The sequence below is a fragment of the Scyliorhinus torazame genome, chromosome 5 (genome assembly GCF_047496885.1).
Source record: "Scyliorhinus torazame isolate Kashiwa2021f chromosome 5, sScyTor2.1, whole genome shotgun sequence".
Classification (NCBI taxonomy): Eukaryota; Metazoa; Chordata; class Chondrichthyes; order Carcharhiniformes; family Scyliorhinidae; genus Scyliorhinus; species Scyliorhinus torazame.
The window spans coordinates 188166746-188185441 of record NC_092711.1 but is presented as its reverse complement, the minus strand read 5'-3'; the positions used below and the strand labels follow the sequence as shown (position 1 = coordinate 188185441).

The 18696-nt window shown below is 47.0% G+C and overlaps 2 protein-coding genes across 2 annotated transcripts; both read left to right on the top strand.

Annotated features, from left to right (window-relative positions):
- The first annotated feature begins 4277 nt into the window (after positions 1-4277).
- On the top strand, positions 4278-10365 carry LOC140420818 (uncharacterized). The gene is made up of 2 exons (XM_072504870.1): positions 4278-4314; positions 6323-10365. The coding sequence occupies exon 2, from the start codon at positions 6429-6431 to the stop codon at positions 7734-7736; it is 1308 nt and encodes a 435-aa protein (XP_072360971.1). The 5' UTR covers positions 4278-4314; positions 6323-6428; the 3' UTR covers positions 7737-10365.
- A 3296-nt stretch (positions 10366-13661) lies between these two features.
- Positions 13662-18435, top strand: LOC140420814 (uncharacterized). Its single transcript, XM_072504867.1, has 2 exons — positions 13662-13717; positions 16982-18435. The coding sequence occupies exon 2, from the start codon at positions 17326-17328 to the stop codon at positions 18289-18291; it is 966 nt and encodes a 321-aa protein (XP_072360968.1). The 5' UTR covers positions 13662-13717; positions 16982-17325; the 3' UTR covers positions 18292-18435.
- Positions 18436-18696: the final 261 nt, after the last annotated feature.

The window sequence follows — 18696 nt, the reverse complement described above, 5'->3', positions numbered from 1 at the left end:
CAGGAGAATGGGGATGAGAAAATATCAGCCATGATTGAATCGTGGAGCAGACTCGATGGGCCGAGTGACCTAATTCTGCTCATATTTCTTATGGTCTTATAGTGTGGCTGGACAGTTGCTGGGATTTATACCTTTGAGGTGGATTTCAATCTTTAATTTTAAAACCAAGGAATCCCTGGTGGCATGTTGCTGCAGTGGTTAGCACTGCTGCCTCACAGTGCCGAGGACCCAGATTCGACCGGTACGTCGACAAACAGTGATTAGTTACAGTGCCGAACAAGGGGCCAAACAAAGCAAATAGATGAGCAAGAGCAGCATTGGGCATCGTGAATAGTGTTCCTAAAGGGAACAGATCAGTCCAAGGGGGAGTCGTTGAGGAGTCTTGTAGCTGTGGGGAAGAAGCTGTTCCTATGTCTGGATGTGCAGGTCTTCAGACTTCTGTATCTTCTGCCTGACGGAAGAGTCTGGAAGAGGGAAAAGCGTGGGTGTGAGGGGTCTCTGACAATGCCGTCTGCCTTTCTGAGGCAGCAGGACGTGTATACAGAATCAATGAAGGTGGCAAGCATGTGTAATGCGTTGGGCTGAGTTCACCACACTCTGCAGTTTCTTGCGATCTTGGACCGAGCAGTTGCCCTACCAAGCTGTGATACTGTCGGATAGGATGCTCTCTATCGCACATCTATAGAAGTTTGTGAGAGTCGATGCATACATGCCAAATTTATTTAGCTTCCGTAGGAAATAGAGACATTGTTGGGCTTTCTTGTCTGTTGCATCAACGTGAGTGGACCAAGACAGACTGTTGTTGATGGTGCCCCCCAGGAACTTAAAGCTATCGACCATCTCCACTTCAGCGCCATTGATGCAGACAGGAGTGTGTGATGTGTTACACTTCCTCAAGTCGATGATCACTTCCTTGGTCTTTCCAACATTTAGAGAGAGGTTATTTTCGGTACACCATGCAACCAAGTGATTTATCTCCCTGCTGTAGTCTGTGTCTGTGCGGAATCTGCACGTTCTTTCTGTGTCTGCATGGGTTTCCTCCGGGTGCTCCAGTTTCCTCCCACAAGTGCCAAACGATGTGCTTGTTAGGCGAATTGTACATTCTGAATTCACCCTCTGTGTACCCAAAAAGGTGCCATGAGGGATTTTCACAGTAACTTCACTGCAGTGTTAATCTAAGTCTACATTGTGACACTAAAAATATTATGAATATCCTCATATGCAGACCCCATACAACTACCAAACTTAAAATTAAACCAAGTAGCAACATAAAACAGCAGCAATTTACACAGCTCCCAAACCGGGAGCAGCACATAGCCATGAACACAGGTCACCAATAGTTCACAAGGTATCCTGATATGACCTGATGTGCACAACTGAATCGAGCCGTTGCCCATCCGCTCCTGCAGCATAGCATCAAGTCACCTGACACCTCCCAGTCCAAAGTCCGTGGCATGGGAAAAAGGCGGCAGCAGCAGTCAATCCACCTGCTAAGTATTTCCAACATGTTCCGCTTTGAAATGGGAGTTGCAGCATCTCCAGAAGGTTGTTTTGGGGTCACACTGGATCAGTGTTCCCCGACACATCTGCCTCTCCCTTTCTTCCTTCCTTCAGTACGAAGTCTTACAACACCAGGTTAAAGTCCAACAGGTTTGTTTCGATGTCACTAGCTTTCGGAGCGCTGCTCCTTCCTCAGGTGAATGAAGAGGTCTGTTCCAGAAACACATATATAGACAAATTCAAAGATGCCAAACAATGCTTGGAATGCAAGCATTAGCAGGTGATTAAATCTTTACAGATCCAGAGATGGGGTAACCCCAGGTTAAAGAGGTGTGAATTGTCTCAAGCCAGGACAGTTGGTAGGATTTCGCAGGCCAGATGGTGGGGGATGAATGTAATGTGACATGAATCCCAGATCCCGGTTGAGGCCGCACTCATGTGTGCGGAACTTGGCTATAAGTTTCTGCTCGGCGATTCTGCATTGTCGCGGGTCCTGAAGGCCGCCTTGGAGAACGCTTACCCGGAGATCAGAGGCTGAATGCCCTTGACTGCTGAAGTGTTCCCCGACTGGAAGGGAACATTCCTGCCTGGTGATTGTTGCGCGATGTCCGTTCATTCGTTGTCGCAGCGTCTGCATGGTCTCGCCAATGTACCACGCTTCGGGACATCCTTTCCTGCTGCGTATGAGGTAGACAACGTTGGCCGAGTCGCACGAGTATGTACCGCGTACCTGGTGGGTGGTGTTCTCACGTGTAATAGTGGTATCCATGTCGATGATCTGGCACGTCTTGCAGAGATTGCCATGACAGGGTTGTGTGGTGTCGTGGTCACTGTTCTGAAGACTGGGTAGTTTGCTGCAAACAATGGTTCGTTTGAGGTTGCGCGGTTGTTTGAAGGCAAGTAGTGGGGGTGTGGGGATGACCTTGGCAAGATGTTCATCGTCATCAATGACGTGTTGAAGGCTGTGAAGAAGATGACATAGTTTCTCCGCTCCGGGGAAGTACTGGACGACGAAGGGTATTCTGTCGGTTGTGTCCCATGTTTGTCTTCTGAGGAGGTCGGTCCGGTTTTTCGCTGTGGCGCGTTGGAACTGTCGATCGATGAGTCGAGTGCCATATCCCGTTCGTACAATGGCATCTTTCAACGTCTGTAGATGTCTGTTGGGTACACAGAGGAGCGTAACAGACAACCCTGTCAAGGCAATCTCTGCAAGACGTGCCAGATCATCGACATGGATACCACTATTACACGTGAGAACACCACCCACCAGGTACGCGGTACATACTCCTGCGACTCGGCCAACGTTGTCTACCTCATACGCTGCAGGAAAGGATGTCCCGAAGCGTGGTACATTGGCGAGACCATGCAGACGCTGCGACAACGAATGAACGGACATCGCGCAACAATCACCAGGCAGGAATGTTCCCTTCCAGTCGGGGAACACTTCAGCAGTCAAGGGCATTCAGCCTCTGATCTCCGGGTAAGCGTTCTCCAAGGCGGCCTTCAGGACCTGCGACAACGCAGAATCGCCGAGCAGAAACTTATAGCCAAGTTCCGCACACATGAGTGCAGCCTCAACCGGGACCTGGGATTCATGTCACATTACATTCATCCCCCACCATCTGGCCTGCGAAATCCTACCAACTGTCCTGGCTTGAGATAATTCACACCTCTTTAACCTGGGGTTACCCCATCTCTGGATCTGTAAAGATTTAATCACCTGCTAATGCTCGCATTCCAAGCATTGTTTGGCATCTTTGAATTTGTCTATATATGTGTTTCTGGAACAGACCTCTTCATTCACCTGAGGAAGGAGCAGCGCTCCGAAAGCTAGTGACATCGAAACAAACCTGTTGGACTTTAACCTGGTGTTGTAAGACTTCGTACTGTGCTCACCCCAGTCCAACGCCGGCATCTCCACATCATTCCTTCCTTCACTCCTTCGTCTCCACACAGTCAGACCGATATAGCAAGAAACACATGCTCGAAGAGGCAGCAGACAGACAGAAGAGCAGCAGAACCTTGCACCAAGCCCAAAAGCTAGAAAACAGTCCAAACCGGACTAGCAGGGTCTGGAACTGATGTCTCGAGCTCGAACACGAGGGCAGCGCTTCAAGAGCAGCATGGTAGCTCAGTGGTTAGCACTCTTGCTTCACAGCTCCAGGGTCCCAGGTTCGATTCCAGGCTTGGGCCACTGTCTGTGCGGAGTCTGCACGTTCTCGTGACCAAAAGGACTATCTTAAAGGAAGAAAGTGAAGTAGAGAGGTTTAAGGAGGAAATTCCAGAGCTTGTCTGCATGGGTTTTCTCTGGGTGCTCTGGTTTCCTCCCACAGTCCACGTGGGTTTCCTCTGGTGCTCCGATTTCCTCCCACAGTCCAAAGATGTGTGGGTTAGGTGAATTGGTTATGCTAAATTGCCCTTCGTGTCCAAGAAGGTTGGGTGGAGTTACTGGGTTCGGGGATAAGGTGTGGGCTTGAGTAGAGCGCTCTTTCAAAGGGCCGGCACAGACTCGATGGGCCGAATAGCCTACAATAGCATTGTAATTCTGTGATAAAATCTGTGGTTAAACTCCCAAACAGAGAAATGCTGCCAATAATCAGCAAGTCAGACTGAGTCTGTGGCCGCTCTCACCATTTCAACCCGTCTCAATGCCCGGCTGATTGACGGCAGCTCCGGACCAATAGAACGAGAGGGGTCTGGTCTGGATGAACGGCAGGTCCTCCAACCAATCGGAGTGAATGAGGAACGGTGCCGGGCTGGGAGTGGAGCATGCGCAGTGAGAGTAATAGTGATGGAGAGACTGGAATGCAATGGGTATGTGGGTTAAAAAGGCGTAAAGAAGGAACCATGGATCCGGCGGGGTAGCGGAGAGGTCTTGCAAACTTGTTGTTGAAACGGCAAACCCCGAAAACGAACTTCCCCGTCCCCCGGTTGCACTGAGCGTAGTTGTCGGTTTTTCATGGTTAAGACCCGAGTTAACGGCTGCCATGTTTCCAGCGCACAATGTGCAGCTGGGCATTTGCGTAAGCGCCGTCTTTATGAGGGGCAGTGGACGTCAGAGAGAATGTGCAGTCTCCGTGTTAATTGGGGGCAATGTTCTTCAGTCTCTTCAATGACAGAGTGAGGCAGAATAACGATATATTTCAAGTCAGCGTACCTTTGACAATGTACCTTGAACATAATGAAATTTTCCAAGTCATAGGACTTGGGGCAGCACGGTGGCACAGTGGTTAGCACTGCTGCCTCACAGCTCCAGGGACCCGGGTTCAATTCCGGCCTCGGGTGAATGTCTGTGTGGAGTTTGCACTTTCTCCCCGCATCTGCGTGGGTTTCCTCCAGGTGCTCTGGTTTCTTTGCTCAGCCCAAAGATGTACAGGTTAGTTGGATTGGCTGTGCTAAATTGGCCTTAGTGTCCAAAAAGGTTCGGTGGGGTTACGGGGTGTGGGCTTAAGTAGGGTGCTCTTTCCAAGGGCCACTGCAGACTCAGTGTGCCGGATGGCCTCCTTCTGCACTGTAAATTCTGTGATTTCACAGAAATGTTACAAACATTTGACACTGAGTCACATCAGGAGATAAAATCTGTGGTTAAACTCCCAAACTCCCAAATTAGGGCATGTGATCAAAAAGGCAACCTTAGAGGAGGAAAGTGAGGTAGAGAGGTTTAAGGAGGAAATTCCAGAGCTTGTGGCCCAGAGAAATCGAAGAATGCTCACCAATCGTGATTAAAATCAGGAAATTTCAAGAGGCAGGAGAGTGTCGAGATCTTGGAGGGTGTGTGGCTGGGTGAAATTACTGCGATAGGGATAGTCACAATCATGGAGGGAAAACAAGGATCAGAATTTTAAAATTTCAATATTTAACCAGAAACCATTGTTGGTCAGTGAACATGGGGTGATGGGTGAACAAAACCTGGTGTGAATGAACACATGGACAGCAGTTTTGGATAACTTCAACATTATAGGAAGGTAGAATGTGGGAGGCCAGCTAGGAGTGTGTTAGGATAGTTCAGTCTGAGTTAACAAAGGAATGGATGAGAGTTTCAGCAACCGTTGAGCTGAGTGGGGGGACTCGGGTGATGTTACTGAGGTGATGATGTGATATGGAATTTTAGGCTCATCCTCAGGTCAGTTGTGACACCAAAATTGTGAATAATTTGTTTCAGCATCACACGTTTCCCAGAGGGATAAATCTTTATTGTCACAAGTAGGCTCATATTAACACTGCAATGAAGTGACTATGAAAAGCCCCTAATCACCAGCGCCTGTTCAGGCACACAGAGGGAGAATTCAGAATGTCCAATTACCTAACAAGCACATTCTTCAGGACGTGTGTTAGGAAACCAGAGCACCTGGAGCAAACCTCCACACAGACAGTGACCCAAGCCAGGAATCGAACCTGGGACCCTGGAGCTGTGAAGCAACAGTGCAACCCACTGTGCTACCATTCTGCCCACGGATGGAGTCAGTGGCTAGAGAGTAGAGTTTGTAGTGGGGGCTGAAGACTAGGCTTTCAGTCATCCTAATATGCAAGTAGAGAGAATTTCTCCTTCAACAGTACTTGATTTCAGACAAGTCAGGACAATGTGTGCCTCACATTCCCCTGCTACCCTAATCCTTCTAGGGAGTGGGGGAGGGGGAATTGGGCGATTCCATCAAGGGTTTTATTGTGTTATAGATATATGAAATCTCTGTCCTTCACTTCCATGGTCACTTTGTCCTAGTGCTGGCCTCCCACATTACCAGATTCATTCAACTCAATTTCACAACCTCATTTTGTGTTTTTGTGGCTTCTCTCTTACACCCTTATTTCTGTTTCAAATCAGTTTCACAGGGGAGGATTTGCAGTTGGTAAACTGAAACCTGACAACACCGCTGGATCTGACAGGGTCGGCCAATTTACCATAATCTGAATATCATAAGCGTTTGAACATGGAAGGAAAAAGAACTGTTCATTGTGTGGAGAAACTGTACATGTGTTCTGTGTGTGGGCAAGGCTTCAACCAATCATCTGGCTGGTCAGAACATAAATGCAGTCACACTGAAGAGAAACGGTGGAAATGTGCAGATTGTGGGAAGAGATTCAAGTACCCATCTGACCTAGAAAAGCATCAACGTAGTCATTCTGGGGTAAGGCCGTTCAGTTGCTCTGAGTGTGAGAAGGGATTCACTCAATTATCCCACCTGCTGAGACACCAACGGGTTCACAGTGGTGAGAGACCTTTTCAGTGTCCAGACTGTGGGAAGTGCTATAAAAGCTCCGGGGAACTGATCTCCCATCAACGTATTCACACTGACGAGAGACCATTCAAGTGCTCTCACTGTGGGTCTGGGTTCAGGCAATCATCTCAATTCACTGTGCATCAACGAATTCATACTGGGGAGAGGCCGTTCACCTGCTCCCTGTGCGGTACTGGATTTACTGAGTTATCCAACTTGCAGAGACACCAGAGAAGTCACACCGGGGAGAGACCATTCACTTGCTCCGAGTGTGGGAAAGGATTCACTCGGTCGTCCAACCTGCTGAAACACCAACGAGTTCACACTGGGGAGAGACCGTTTACCTGCCCCAAGTGTGGGAAGAGATTTACTCAGTCATCTCAGCTGCTGTCACACAAGCGAGTTCACACTGATGAGAGACCTTTTAAATGTCCAGATTGTGGAAAGTGCTGTAAAAGTTCCAGGGAACTGATGTCCCATCAACGTGTTCACACCGACGAGAGACCGTACATGTGCAACTACTGTGGGAGTGGGTTCAAGACTTCGTCTGCCCTCACTGTACACCAGCGCACTCACACTGATGATAGACCATTCAAGTGTTCGCACTGTGGGATTGCGTTCAGGCAATCAGGTGACCTCACTGTACACCAGCGCACTCACACTGGGGAGAGGCCGTTCACCTGTTCAGAGTGTGGGAAGGGATTCATTCAGTCATCCACCCTGCTGAGACACCAGCAAGTTCACAACAAGGGCAGTGTATTTAACTGCTCCGAGTGTGGGAAGGGATTCACTCAGTCACGATATCTGCTGAGACACCAGCGACTTCACACTGACGAGAGACCTTTCACCTGCTCCCAGTGTGGGAAGGGATTCACTCAGTCATCCACCCTGCTGAGACACCAGCGAGTTCACAGCGATGTGAAACCTTTTAAATGCCCTGACTGCGGTAGGTGCTATAAAAGTGCCGGGAACCTGACAACCCATCAACATGCTCACACTGTGACAGAGACAATGGCATAATAGTGAAAGCACTGGACTATAAACCCAGTGGCCCAGGATAATGTTCTGGGGACAAGAGTTCAAATTTCATGGCAGTTTGGAGAATTTAAATTAAGTTAACAAAATCTGATTCACAGATGTCCTTTCAGGGAAAACCTGCCATTCATACCTGGTCTGGCTTACTCCTGATTCCAGACCCACAGCAATGTGGTTGACTTTAATGGAGGTCAGTGACGTAGTGGGATTGTCACTGGGTAAGTAATCCAGACAGCCAGGGTAATACTCTGGAATTTCATAAAAACATGGTAAGAAAAGTCTAACGACTATGGAACCATTAGCATTAAAACCCATCTGGTTCACTGAAGTCCTGAAGGGAATAATCCATCCTTACCAGTCTGTGCTACATGTGACTCCAGACCCATAACAATGTAATTGACTCTTAAATGCCCTCTGAAATGGCACGCAAACCACTCAGTTCATGAGAAATTGTGGCTTGCACAATAATAGCTGAACTTTACAGTGACATCCACATCTCCTAAGGAATGAGAAAATACTGACAAGGGACTATTCAGGTGCTCTCACTGTAGGACTGGGTTCAGAGATCACCTGACCTCACTAAACATCAGCCAGTTCACCCTGGAGATAGATCATTCACCTGCTCCGAATGTGGGAATTCACTTGTTCATCCAATTCACTGAGACACCAGTAGGTTCACAAATGTGTGCAGTAATTGTATTTCACTGTTGCTTTTGATGGGCTGTCCCTCTCCCCTGTCCCCTCAATCTCACCTTCAACAATAAGCTTCTTTGTCACTAAGATTGAGACAATGCGATCAGCTGTCTCTGCTGTTTCTGACCCTGCTATTAGCCCACTGGACCAAACCGTCTCCAAACTCACACCTACCCCGAGTGCTGAATTCCCATATTTCTCCAACCAGCCTCCACACACACAGCGAGTTCAGACTGGAGAGAGGGGGGTTAAATGCTAAGACTGTGACAAGAGGTTTGAAAACCCAGATTCACTCATGGTTCACCAGCACCTTCACTCCAGTTCTACTTCATTCATCTGCTCTCATTGCAGGAAGAAGTCCAGGCAATTGTCCATCCTGCTGTAACATCAGTGAGTTCACACCAGGGAGAGGCCATTCACCTGCTCCATGTCATAGAGTCATAGTGTGGGAAGGGATTCACTGATTTATCCAATCCGTTGACACATCAGCCAGTTCACACTGATGGGAGATCTTTTAAATGTCTGGATTGTGGGAAGTGTTATAAATGTTCTGTGGAGCTGACGTATATCAACATATTCACATTGATGGAGCTGCACGGTGGCACAGTGGTTAGCACTGCTGCCTCACAGTGCCAAGGACCCGGGTTCGATCCCGGCCCCAGGTCACTATCCATGTGGAGTTTGCACATTCTCCCTGTGTACAGTGTAGGTGGATTGGCCACACTAAATTGGCCCTTAATTCGGAAAAAAAAAGAATTGGGTACTCTGAATTAATTTTTAAAAATATTTTTTTTAAACATTCACATTGACAAGTTCTATCATTGTGGGTCTGGGTTCAGCTGAACCTGTGAACTCAAGTGTCCACTAACGCATTCACATTGTTCCGTGTGTGGAAAGAATTCACCCCAGTCATCTAACCACAATACAACTTGGTCACACTGATAAGAAACCTCAAAGTTCTGTCCGTGAGCAGCGATTTAAAACTAAAACGGATCTGCTGACACAAAAATACATTCCCACTGTGGGGAGGCTGTTCATCCGCTCTGCGAATGGGCAGATATTCATTCAGTCATCTCACCCACTGAGACACCAGTGAGTTCACAAGTAACTGCAGGAATTGGTTTTTGCTGTTACAGCTGCTGCTGGTCACATCCAGGACTGACCCATGTTTATTCAGACAGCTAGATTTGTTTCTGCTGTTTTTAATAACCCCTGTAACTGGGCTGGAGTTGAATATTCTGGATCATTGTGCAAAAAAAAAAAGAGCTTTGTTTTAAACATATTGTCGATTTTTGTCTTTCCTATCTGAGTGTTTGACATCAGCTGGCTGCAGCTCAGAAAGGAACAGAAAGTCAGCCTTGTCACACTGAGAGGGACAAACAGCACTTTAGTCTTTCTTATGTCTCTTCACCCCGCTTGGGTTAATCCTGAGGTGTGTACGAAATGTGTCCCAGCCACACTCTGCCATGGTTCAGAGCTCCGAGACAAGGAACAGAAGACTCCATTACAGCTGTGTTAAGAGATAGGAAGAAAAATGGTGAATGCTATAAACGGGTGTTGTCAAATCAGAGATTGATGTCAAACTGTGATATGTTCCTGACTGAGAGTGAAATTAAGATTTAAGTTTCCAGTCTGACAATGACTCTGGTAATTATAGAATATAGAACATTACAGCACAGTACAGGCCCTTCGGCCCTCGATGTTGCGCCGACCTGTCAAACCACGCTAAAGCCCATCTACACTATTCCCTTATCGTCCATATGTCTATCCAATGACCATTTGAATGTCCTTAGTGTTGGCGAGTCCATTACTGTTGCAGGCAGGGCAATCCACGCCCTTACTACTCTCTGAGTAAAGAACCTACCTCTGACATCTGTCATATCTATCTCCCCTCAATTCTCGGCCGCACCAGAGTTTTGTACAGCTGCAACATGACCTCATGGCTCCGAAACTCAATCCCTCCACCAATAAATGCTAACACACCGCACGCCTTCTGAACAACCCTCTCAACCTGAGTGGCAACTTTCAGGGATCTATGTACATGGACACCGAGATTTCTCTGCTCATCCACACTGCCAAGAATCTTACCATTAGCCCAGTACTCTGTCTTCCTGTTATTCCTTCCAAAATGAATCACCTCACACTTTTCTGCATTAAACTCCATTTGCCACGTCTCAGCCCAGCGCTGCAGCTTATCTATGTCCCTCTGTAATTTGTAACATCCTTCCGCACTGTCCACAACTCCACCGACTTTAGTGACATCTGCAAAGTTACTCACCCATCATTCTACGCCCTCCTCCAGGTCATTTATAAAAATGACAAACAGCAGTGGCCCCAAAACAGATCCTTGTGGTACACCACAAGAACTGGACTCCAGTCTGAACACTTCCCATCAACCACTACCCTTTGTTTTCTTCCAGCTAGCCAATTTCTGATCCAAACTGCTAAATCTCCCTGAATCCCATGCCTCCGTATTTTCTACAGTAGCCTACCGTGGGGAACCTTATCAAACGCTTTACTGGAGTCCATATACACCACATCAACTGCTTTACCCTCATCCACCTGTTTGGTCACCTTAAAGAACTCCACAAGGCTTGTGAGGCACGACCTATCATTCATAAAACCGTGTTGGACGAGCTCTAATCAAATTATTCCTTTCCAGATGATTAAACACCCTATCTCTTATCAACTTTTCCAAGATTTTGCCCACAACAGAAGTAAGGCTCACTGGTCTATAGTTACCGGGGTTGTCTCTACTCCCCTTCTTGAACAAGGGGACAACATTTGCTATCCAGTCTTCTGGCACTATTCCTGTAGACAAAGATGACTTAAAGATCAAAACCAAAGGCTCAGCAATCTCCTCCCTAGCTTCCCAGAGAATCCTAGGATAAATCCCATCCGGCCCAGGGGACTTATCTGTTTTCACTTTCCAGAATTGCTAACACCTCCTCCTTATGAACCTCAAGTCCTTCTCGTCTAGTAGCCTGAATTTCAGTATTCTCCTCGACAACATTGTCTTTTTCCTGTGTGAGTACTGATGAAAAATATTCATTTAGCACCTCTCCTATCTCCTCGGACTCCAAGCACAACTTCCCAATACTGTCCTTGACTGGCCCGACTCTTACCCTAGTCCTTCGTTTATCCCTGACATATCTATAGAAAGCTTTAGGGTTATCCTTGATCCTACCTGCCAAAGGCTTCTCGTGTCCCCTCCTGGCTCTTCTTAGCTCTCTCTTTAGGTCCTTCCTAGCTAACTTGTAACTCTTGAGCACCCTAACTGAACCTTCATGACTCACCTTTACATAATCCTCCTTCTTCCTCTTGAAAAGTGTTTTGACTGCTTTAGTAAACCACGGTTCCCTTGCTCGACCACTTCCTCCCTGCCTGACAGGTACATACTTATCAAGGACACGCAGTAGCTGTTCCTTGAACAAGCTCCAGATTTCCATTGTGCCCATCCCCTGCAGTTTTCCTCTCCATCCAATGCATCCTAAGTCTTGCCTCATCGCATCATAATTGCCTTTCCCCCAGATATAACTCTTGCCCTGCGGTATATACCTATCCCTTTCCATCACTAAAGTAAACGTAATCGAATTGTGGTCACTATCACCAAAGTGCTCACTTACCTCCAAATCTAACACCTGTCCTGGTTCGTTACCCAGTACCAAATCTGATTTGCCTCGCCTTTCGTTGGCCTATCTACATACTGTGTCAGGAAACCATCCTGCATACACTGGACAAAAATGGACCCATCTAAAGTACTCGAACTATAGCGTTTCCAGTCAATATTTGGAAAGCTAAAGTCCCCCGTACCAACTACCCTGTTGGTTTCGCTCCTATCCAGAATCATCTTTGCAATCCTTTCCTCTACATCGCTGGAACTTTTTGGAGGCCTATAGAAATCCCCTAACAGGGTAACCTCCTTTTCTGTTTCTAACCTCAGTCCATACTACCTCAGTAGACGAGTCCTCATCAAACGGCCTTTCTGCCACCGTAATCCTGTCCTTGACTAACAATGCCACCCCTCCCCCTCTTTTACCACCTTCCCTGAGCTTACTGAAATATCTAAACCTCGGCACCTGCAACAACCATTCCTGTCCCTGCTCTATCCATGTCTCCGAAATGGCCACAACATCAAAGTTATTCTGTGAAGATTTAATTTGTTTTGTGACTATCCTGAGCTTTAAGACAGGTGTTATGCATTTAAAATAAACCTGTTTAAAATATATCAGTTAAAGTCAGCACAGTTTAGTAGATGGATGAGTTCCCAGGAGCCCTGGGACAATTATACAACAGACATTTGATCTCCAGACAAAGACGATCTTGCAGCGAATTTCCAGCTACTCCCTGTTTATTTATTCTGAGTGTCTGGGGGGGGGGGGGGGGGGGCGGGGGGGTATAGGCGTACAGTGGCACACTGGTTAGCACTGCTGTCTCACAGCACCAGGCTGGGTTCAATTCCGACCTCAGGCGACGGTATGGATTTGTTCTCTGTGTCTGTGTGGGTTTCCTCTAAGGGCTCTGGTTCCCTCCCACAGTCTGAAGATGTGCAGGTAAGGTGGATTGGCCACTCTAAATTGCCCCTTAGTGTCTAAACGTTAAGTGGGGTCAGCGCGATATGGTCGGTGCAGATTTGATGGGCCGAATAGCCACCTTCTGCACTGCAGGCATTCAATGGTTCTATGAACACTGGGATAAATAAAAATACACAACACGAACAATCCCAATAATTACTGTGACCTCCTGAGTGTTTCCAACATTTTCTGTTTTGGGGTGGGATTTGTAGCAGTATCAATTTGAAACACAAAGTTTCCAGGCTGGATAGAAAATGCTACCAAGAATCAGCAAGTCAGGCTGAGTCTGTGGCTGCTCTCACCATTTGAAACCTTCCAACACCAGGTTAAAGTCCAAAAGGTTTATTTGGAATCACTAGCTTTCTGAGCGCAGCTCCTTCATCAGGTGACCTGGTGAAGTCTGCACTTGATGAAGGAGCTGTGCTCCGAAAGCTAGTGATTCTAAATAATCCTGTTGTGAGACTTGTTACTGTGCCCACCCGACTCCAACGCCGGCATCTCCACATCATGACCATGTAAAACGTCACAATACCTGGCTGATTGAAGTCAGCTCTGGACCAATAGGAGGAGAGAGGGCACTGGATGACCGAATGGGAGCGACTGATCCTCCAGCCAATCGGAGTGACATGCCAGGCTGGGAGTGGAGCATGCGCAGTGGGAGTAATGGCGGTGGAGAGAAGTTAATCTGATGCGGATTCAGTAAGTGGGTAAAATGAAGGGAGAGGAGAGGGAGATGGATCCGATGGGCGGGCGGAAAGACTTTGGAAACATGTTGTGTCAACTACGGCTCCCGAAAAAGCAATTCTCGGGTCCCCTTTGCACTGGACGGGGAAACTTTTTTCCCCCCCAGTTACAGACCCGAGTTCAGAACCGCCATGTTTCCAGTGAGCAATGTTTAGCAGTGCGCATGTGTGGCCGCCATATTTTTTGAGGGAAATGTTCTTCAATCTGGAATCATACAAAGGACACGGTACAGAACGGGTCCATTCAGCCCATCAGGTCTGCTTCGACCAAAAAAGAGAAATAAGAAACTCGTTAATTTTGTTCCCGTTTTCCAGCACCTGCTCAGGTTACAGCATTTCAGATGCAGGCCTGTAAACCTGCACTTCAAGGTTTCTTACTCTCAAACCCTCTCAATATCTTCCTGTTTATTGAGTATTCCTTTGCTTTGTTTGCCCTCCCCAAATTTATTGCCTCACACTTTTCTGGGTTGAATTCCTTCACCACTTCTTTGTCCACTCAACCAAACCATTGATAACATTCTGGAGTCTATGTTTATCCTCTTCACTATTTGCTAAATGCTCAATTTATATGTCATCTACAAATATTCCAATCATGCCTCCCACATTTAGGTCTAAATCATTAATATATACAACAAACAGCAAGAGCCCAGCTCTGAGCCCTGTGGAACACCATTGGAAACCACTTTCCATTCGCAAAAACATCCATTGGCCATTACGCTTTGTTTCCTGTCACGGAACCAATTTTGGATCCAGCCTGCCACCTTCTCCTGTATCCCATGGGATCTCATTTTTCTGATCAGTGTGCCATGTGGGACCTTGTCAAATGTCTTACTGAACTCAATGTGGATGATAGCCACTGCATTACCCTCATCAATCCCACTTGTAACTTCCTTGAAAAAGTCTGTTGCAATCATAAGACATGATCTCCCCTAACAAAATCTTTCTCATTCAATTTTACAAATGCAGCAAGACCTGTACAATATGCAGGCAAGAAACAGTCACAATACACAAGTGCAGGAAATGACCATCTCCAACAAGAGGGGGTCTAACCAATGCCCCATGACATTCAATGACTTTACCATCACTGAGTTTCCCACTATCAACATCCTCAAGTTACTATTGACCAAAAACTAAACTGGACTAGCCTTATAAATACTGTGGCTACCAGAGCAATCAAAAGATAGGAGTCCTACGGTGAGTAATTCACCTGACTCCCCAAAGCCTGTCCAGCATCTACCAGGACAAGTCAGGAGTGTAGTGGAAATTTTTCACTTTCCTGGATGAGTGCAGTTCCAACAACTCTCAGGAAGCTTGATACAATCCAGGACAAAGCAGTCCGCTTGACTGCTACTCTTCCACAAACATTCCATCCCTCCACCATTGTCGAACTGCAGCAGCCATGTGTACCACCTATAAGATGCACTGCAGGAACTCACCAAGTTTTCTTTGACATCACCTTCCAAACCCACAATCCCTATCATCCCATGTGGGCGGCACGGTGGCACAGTGGTTATCACTGCTGCCTCACAGCTCCAGGGACCCGGATTCAGTTCCGGCCTCGGGCGACTGTGTGGAGTTTGCACTTTCTCCCTGGGTCTGTGGGTTTCCTCCGGGTGCTCCAGTTTCCTCCCATAGTCCAAAGATGTGCAGGTTTGGTGGATTGGTCATGCTAAATTGCCCCTTCGTGACCAAAAGGTTTCTGTGGGACTACTGGTTACTGGGTGGAGGCGTAACTAGGGTGCTCTTTCCAAGGGCCGGGTGCAGACTCAATGGGCCAAATTGCTTCCTTCTGCATTATAGATTCTATGATTGTATGATCCATGAGGATATCAAGAAGTATTTTCTAACACAGATGGAAGCCCATTCTTGGAGATAGCACCGATATGTGGTTGGTAGGTCATCTTGGGGTGAACCCAGGGTAATGGTCTGGGGACCCAGGATAATGCTCTTGGGACCCAGGTTTGGATCCCACTAGGGCAGGAGGTGAAATTTGAATTTAATAAAAGTTTGAAATTGAAAGTCCAATGGTGAACAAGGAACCATTGTTAATGATCATTAAAAGCCATCTGGTTCAGCCATGCTATTTAGCAAAAAAATCTGCTGCCCTCACCTTGCCTGCCGAACATGTGACTCTAGATCCAAAGCAATCTGGCTGACTCTTAGTGTTTTTTGAAATGGTGGAGGAAACCCCTTTGTTGTATCCAAGTGCTCCAAAGTGAATAAAAAGATATGAAACAGGGCTAGCCACCAGGCATAGACGTAGACACCAGAAACACCCACAGCAAACTCAGCCCTGACAATCCTGCAAAGTTGAATTTAGAAATAAGTATTTCAACATGGTTGTGAAGTTTGGTTCAGCCTCAGACAGTTTCAAGGGCGAGGGATGATATCGGAGTGCATGGGGTGGAGTTTGTAACGGGGACTGAAGACAGTGGCTTCAGTGTTCCCAGTATTTAAATGGAGGCAATTTCTGTTCATCCAGGACTGGATCTCAGTCCAGTCAGGACGGTGTGTGAATTCGAGGTGATGGTGTTCATATACACATGTGAATCTGGTCTTTCTAATTTAATTAATCTTTATTCGTGTCACAAGTAGGCTTACATTAACACTGTAATTAAGTTACTGTGAAAATCCCCGAATCGCCACACTCCTTCACCTGTTCGGGTACACAGAGGGAGAATTCAGAATGTCCAATTCACCTAACAAAACATCGTTCAGGACTTGTGGGAGAAAAGCGGAGCACCCAGAGGAAACCCACGCAGACACAGGGAGAACATGCAGACTCCGCACAGAATGTGACCCAACCCAGGAATCAAACCTAGGACCCTGGCGCTGTGAAGCTACAGTGCTAACCACTGTGCTACCGTGCCGACCGAGATGGTGGAGGTTGAGGGTTTGAGAGATTCTGTCTGCTTGTAGATATATAAAGTTCCTTACCTTCGCCTCTTCTCGTCCCATCTGTCTTAACCCTGCCCACCTTCCCCCTCCTCACATCGAAGCACCGGCCTTGTGTAAACCAAGACTGGGTGGCTGGATCCCTTCTCTGAAAGATAGTCGTGAACCAGTTGGGTTTTTACAACAATCCAGTTTTCTTGGTCACTTTTTCCTTGTGCCGGCCTCACAAGTTACCAGATTCATTCAGCTCAATTTCACAACCTGCCTTTGTGTTTTTGTGACATTTCTCTAACTCTCTTTTTTCTGTTTCATGTCAATTTCATAGGGGATTAGATGAAGGATTTGCAGTCACAAAACTGAAATCCAACATCACATCAGGCTTGACAACCGCCCAATTTCATGTCACCAGAATATCATCAGATTTTGAAAATGGAAGGATAAAGCTCTGTTCACAGTGGGGAGAAACCATACAGGTGTTCTGTGTATGAACGATGATTCAGCTGATTACTAGACTGATCTGACCTGAAGCATAATCAGAACGTGAAGAATTTGTTGGTGTGTGAGGATTGTGGGAAGGGATTTAATTACCCATGAGTGTTGGAAATTCATAGGCGGTGTCACATTGGAGAGAGACCATTCACCTGCTCCGAGTGTGGGAAAGGATTCACTATGTCATCGTACCTACTGATGCACCAGCTCGTTCAAGCTGGAGAGCGACCATTCGCCTGCTCCGAGTGTGGGAAGGGATTCACTAAGTCATCCGCCCTGATGATGCACCAGCGTGTTCACACTGGAGAACGACCATTCACCTGCTCGGAGTGTGGGAAGGGATTCACTAAGTCATCTCACTTACTGAGGCACCAGCGAGTTCACACTGGGGAGAAACCATTCACCTGCTCCGAGTGCAAGATGGGATTTACTCAGTTGGCTAACCTGTTGAGTCACGAGCGAATTCACACTGGGGAGAGGCCGTTCATCTGCTCCAAATGTGGGAAACGATTCACTCAGATGTCTAGCCTGGTGATACACCAGCGAGTTCACACTGGGGAGAGGCCGTTCATCTGCTCTGACTGTGGGAAGGGATTCACGCAGTCGTCTGACCTTCTGAAACACCGGCGAGTTCACACGGGAGAGAGGCCATTCACCTGCTCCAAGTGTGCGAAGGGATTCACTACATCCTCGCACCTGCTGACACACCAGCAAGTTCACATTGAGGAGAGACCTTTTAAATGTCCAGACTGCGGGAAGTGCTTCAAAAGTTCCTCGGAACTGATGTCCCATCAACGAGTTCACACCGATATGAGACCTTTTAAATGCCCAGACTGCAGCAAGTGCTATAGAAGTTCCGGGGAATTTAGATCCCACCAACGTGTTCACACTGACGAGAAACCATTCAGGTGCTCTCAGTGTGGGACTGGGTTCAGGTGGTCATCCCAACTCACTGAACACCAGCGACTTCACAGTGGGGAGAGACCGTTCATCTGCACCCAGTGTGGGAAGGGATTCACTCGGTCATCCAACTTGCTGACACACCAGCGAATTCACACCGGGGAGAGACCATTCACCTGCTCCCTTTGTGGAAAGGGATTCACTCAGTTATCCCATCTTCTGAGGCACCAGCGAGTTCACAACTAACTACAGTTATTGGATTTGCTGCTAATCACATCCAGGACTGGACCATGTTCATTAGGGTCTTTTTCTGTTGACGTTAATAAACTGCAGCCCACTTTCAGATGTTAATATTGTGAGTAAAAATTAAATAAATTAGCTTGGTTTTAATTTTTGAATGACCCTATATTTATGTGGGAGGCTGGGATTAGTCAATTTTCAAGGGAACACGAGAATAATAGAAACAGAACCCGGCATTACAATAATGATTTTATTGTGACGTCCAGTGATCGGGAAAGGCGCTACATAATTTCAAATCTGTCTTTCTTTAATCATCTTCAATCCCTATCCTCTGGTTACTGATCCTTGTCAGTGGAAACAGTTTCTCCCACCTGCTCTATCAAACCAAGCTAGATGGCCTATTCCTGTTCC